The 5,000-nt window shown below is 43.7% G+C and overlaps 1 protein-coding gene across 1 annotated transcript in view; it reads right to left on the bottom strand.

The window, feature by feature from the left end:
* Window positions 1-5,000, bottom strand: part of LOC138011293 (cadherin EGF LAG seven-pass G-type receptor 2-like) — a 33,718-nt gene that overhangs the window by 9,655 nt on the left and 19,063 nt on the right. The window contains exons 7-11 of the mRNA XM_068858260.1: window positions 4,801-5,000; window positions 3,471-3,755; window positions 2,346-2,494; window positions 1,139-1,385; window positions 341-442 (exon numbers count right to left, since the gene is read on the bottom strand). The exon at window positions 4,801-5,000 is cut by the window's right edge and continues 65 nt beyond it. Coding sequence (XP_068714361.1) covers window positions 341-442; window positions 1,139-1,385; window positions 2,346-2,494; window positions 3,471-3,755; window positions 4,801-5,000 — 983 coding nt within the window. The remainder of the gene's footprint in view (window positions 1-340; window positions 443-1,138; window positions 1,386-2,345; window positions 2,495-3,470; window positions 3,756-4,800) is intronic.

Below are 5,000 nucleotides of genomic sequence, written 5' to 3'. Positions count from 1 at the left end.
GTCAGAGGATCAGATGTCATTGTGAAGAAACTTACGAAGACTTTTCTCGCCGTCGCATGATCCAGTGAAATCCTAAATCGAAATCGCCATTACGTCATTACAATTGACCAATCAGGTGTCTTTCTTAAAATAGCCTCGCAGCTTGACTACGAGCTAAAAATTAGATTGAAAAAGATTAGCATGGGAAGAGCCCCGTGTATGGGGGATGTGTTCTTTCACCTCATAGTCTCTTGCTAATAAACAGAAAGAAATTAACAAATCGGAAATGGGCACAAATGAGTCAGCCGGCCCTAATCGCAAAAAAAAAAAAACGCTTAATAACAAGGAATTAAAAGCTCACCTGAAGAGCCAAAGGGACACTCTTCAACAGCCATTCTACCAAAGCTTGCTTTATTCCACCAAATGCCTTCAGCGAATGCTCTTGGACAAGACGTGTTTATCACTAAATGGACGTAACAAGAGAGAGTGGACAGATGAGGGTACTGTAGTGAAATGCACTGAAAAAAAACCCGATCCTAAATGATGCACACATTAGTTCATATGTCTCAACATTTCTCATAGAGACTTAAGCCACATATTTCGGAAGCTTGACACATTTGCGTTCCAAATAATTTCCACTTTGGCCGATGCTAGTATCCATACAACAATGATATCTTCCTTCCAGGTCTTTCTGTCACGACCATGCATTGGAACCTGTCCAATCATGGGATAATTTTCTCATAATGCACTGTGTGATCGAGACGGAAACATCACGAAAGACTTGACACAGCGCAAATCTTATTTTTACCACAATTGCTTATAATCTCGCAATCTCATTGGCTAAGTTGCTGTTGTCAATAAGAGTCTGGACAACGCTGCTCGCGTCATGCTCGCGTCCAAGTGTCACACAATTGTAATAACTAATCAGGAACGCTCATTTTAGGAAATAAACCAATTTGTTGTGGACCCACGAGTGAGTCTACAAAATTTTGACCACTGTGATGACGAATATCGTTGTGGATAAGGGTACACACAACGTTGAACCACGTTCGATTTGTTAATTAGAAGTCACTTGTTTTGTTGACGCTGCTGCCAGTTATAATTTCTTAACCTTTCGTTTTCGTTTGAAACTCCAAATGCAAAGATTATGGCTGCTCACCGACACACCCTTTCCCTCTAACAATCTCTCCTTGCTTGTCTTTGCAGGTGTCACATCTTCTCCCGATGACATCTTTTGCCCCGCCCCTACCGAGCTGGCATGGGCACTGTCCGTTAGCCACTTCACAGATGTCTGCAGTGCTGCCAATACCCTCACAGTCGCAGCTGAAGCAACCTTCACTGAAGATTGGGGACTTTTGAGAACGTTTTGAATATTTGGAACTCAAGATTTTGCGGTAATGCTTCGGCTAAGAAAAGGAAAAAAAACCCACAAGATATCAGGATGATAATTTCCACTACATAGCAGAGACATCAAGAGATGATATTTTTTTCAATGTGATTCGGGGATACTCGGGAAAAATCCGAGAGCTCCCGAACAAGACACGAACCAACGACCTTCCGATTACTAGTTCGGATGTTCTACCACTAGGCTCTAAGAGACTCGTGGGAACTACGTCATCAAACTAGGATCACGTGACAATTGTCCCGCAACATTGCTAGGTATTGAAATTGTCCAACAGTCCGCGTTATCGCGATGTAAATGAATGACTAAGATGGAAATTGTGGGTGGGGAGGGAGACACCAAAATTTGGTTTTATCAGGTAAATTTTACCACAATTGCTTGTAATCTCGCAATCTGGCCCGGGTTGCTCGAAGCATGGTTAGCGCTAACCAGCGTTAAATACCATGGAAACCTATAGGTTTTGACCCCTCATAATCAACGGTTAGCGCTAACCAGGCTTCGAGCAACCGGCCCCAGATGTGCTAATTTGCCGTTGTCGATAAGAGCCTAGACAACGCTGCTTGCGTCATGCTCGCGTCCATGTGTCACACAATTATATAGCCAATCAGAAACGCTCATTTTGGGAAATAAACCAATCAGAATGCAAGAAAGTTATAGACAACGTTTGCTCATTCTTTGTGTCACTGTCTTGGTCACGTTCTGAAATGAACATTTTCTTCGAGGTTGAATATTGTGGTAAACAAAAAAATCGAATGCGGTTCAACGTTGCCTGCACTCTTATCGACAACGATCTTCGTTTGCTGCGTCTCGTGAGTCAACAACATTTTGACCACTGCGAAGACGAACATCGCTGTGGACAAGAATACAGACAACGCTGATTGTTAATTCACCCATGCAACAAATAAGAAACAATTTGTAACACAGCCTATATTCCAATGGGCTACCCGAGCAATGATGTACTTACTTTGCAGTAACATTCCCCGGTTGTCCTATTACAGACAGGATTTAGATGCACACCGACGTCACACATACAAGGACCACAGATACCAATGCTGGGGCTACCGAACCATCCGTCTTTGCACGGTGTCTGCAAACGGACCTCGCAGAATTCACCTGCAAATATTTATGACACAATTTGAGTGAAGCGCTCTGGTTAGCCAGGACTACTAGCTCGGAAAAAGATCAGGCAAATTGCTATTTCTATTATCATGGAACAGCAATTCCTTATGTCTAAACTGGTCTCCAGAGTAAAATTGTTCCACGGAATTTATCTTCGACGGGAACGAAGAACTGTCCAACAGTCCACGAAGTCAGTCCTTTGATGTTGAGTACACAAAGGGGCCAAACCAATCAGGTCAGAATGATAAGCTTATGAAAAAAATGGGTCACTTGTTCTCGACAGCATGCGCTTTAGCATATTAGGGAACTTAAGTATAGACGACGGATGGCAACGAGAACGTCATCTCACAATATAAATTCGCGTTATCGTAATCACTTTATGACTATTATGACAAGGGTGTGGTAGTTGCTCAAAAATGACACTGGTCGGAACGGCGGTCGATCGCTCGAAGAAACAATGCTATATAATAAACACATTACTTACCTCACTTACTCGGGACGGTACCGGGGAATGTTGGCACGAGGTCGTGGCAGTACGGAACGAGCGCAGCGAGGGTTAGTACCACCACGACCTCGGGCCAATGTTCCCTTGTACGGTCCCGAGCACGGTTAGTAACGTAGAGGTTAACTTGGTATGTTGTACATGTTGGTATCAATTCAGTTCTAGATTACTCCATTAATCTTGTGCACCGCGAACAAGATGGAATAACAGGAAAGCGTTTTCTTTCTTTCTTACAACGTTTTTTAAATCACGTTTTCGTTTGTGTTGCGGTGTTGGTTACCAAGAAACCTGTTGCTGAGCAACCACAAACTCGGTGATAAGCAACCACGTTTTGGTTTGCGTTTCGGTGTTGGTTGCTAAGAAACGCTATTGCTGTGTCACTGCAAACCCGGGGTAAATTAAACACAGCACTGCAAAGCAAATTTCCCTGGGGACTTAGCTCCTGTAAAAACAAAACATGCAGCTTACCTGTGTATTGCCTGGGGCATAAACAGTAAAATCCCTTTGCCGTTGAACTACTCTGAATACAAAGCCCATGCTGACACGGTTTCAGCAAACAGATATCATGACAGTGCCTTCCAACGAAGCCGGGTGGGCACAGACACTTGTAGGAATCAAATTGCTCCTGGCACGTGCTGTTGACAGGACACGGATTGGACAAACAAGGGGATCGCACTTGGTCTTCACATCCATCCTTCACGTTTTGGTCGACACCTTTGTTCATGTTGACCTCTCCAGTTTCGACGTAAACCCCTGACGACGAAACACAAAGCTCTTAATAAGCAAGACGCCAAAAAACAATAGAGCCGGCTACGGCAACGACAACACCACAAAACAATGGTTGAGGTCACACTGTCTTGAGAGAAACAGAGTGTAACACTTTTCTAGTGTCAACTCAGAGGTGTTTTGAATCCCAAGGGGAACACTGAACAATAGAACTTGATTTTAACACTAGTGTTAAGTCCCTAATGGAAGAATAAAGCCTGGTTCACACGTACGACGCATATGCAAACGCAAACGCAAACTAAGTTCACACGTCCAACGCAAACGCAAGGGAAGTAAGACACGCAGGCGCACTTCAAGTCCTTTTAAAATGATGGTGGACGAGAATGAACCTGTGTGTTTTTTTTCAACTTTCGTTTGCGTTTGCGTTTCCCCGGTTCACACATGCGAAATGCAAACGCAAGAAAACGGAAAATTTCTCATTTCTTGCGTTTGCGTTTGCGTTTGCGTTTGCGTTTGCGTTTGCGTTGAGGTAGTTCACACGTGTATTTCCTTGCGTTTGTATTCGCATTTGCGTTTGTGTTTGCGTTTCCCTGGTTCATAAGTGTGAAATGCGTCTTCTTGCGTCTGTGATTGCGTTTGCGTTGAGGTAGTTTACACGTTTATTTCCTTGCGTTTGCGTTTGCGTTTCCCTGGTTCATAAGTGTGAAATGCGTCTTCTTGCGTCTGTGATTGCGTTTGCGTTGAGGTAGTTTACATGTGTATTTCCTTGCGTTTGCGTTTGCGTTTCCCTGGTTCATAAGTGTGAAATGCGTCTTCTTGCGGCTGTGATTGCGTTTGCGCTGAGGTAGTTTACATGTGTATTTCCTTGCATTTGCGTTTGCGTTTCCCTGGTTCATAAGTGTGAAATGCGTCTTCTTGCGTCTGTGATTGCGTTTGCGTTGAGGTAGTTTACATGGGTATTTCCTTGCGTTTGCATTTGCATTTGCGTCCAAGTGTCAACCACGCTTAACCGTACTTTACGTCCGGCACGCATTTTAATGCGTGCGGCACAATTATTCTTTCCGTAATCTACCTTGCAAACAGCCTCTAAATCCACCGTAAACAGCAGACGACGTAGAATTCTTTCTAGCACCAAAGAAAAACTGCTTAGCTTCAACTAGATCACTGCCATGAGATGATGGGACAGACACTTGATAAATGTAATCCACTGTCACTACAACAGATGTGTATGTCCAAAGGACCTCAACATGGTGCCACCTTGAGTCATTTACT

This window comes from Montipora foliosa, chromosome 7, assembly GCF_036669935.1.
Source record: "Montipora foliosa isolate CH-2021 chromosome 7, ASM3666993v2, whole genome shotgun sequence".
Lineage (NCBI taxonomy): Eukaryota > Metazoa > Cnidaria > Anthozoa > Scleractinia > Acroporidae > Montipora > Montipora foliosa.
The sequence above is the reverse complement of the archived record's forward strand: the minus strand, read 5'-3'. Positions and strand labels throughout refer to the sequence as shown.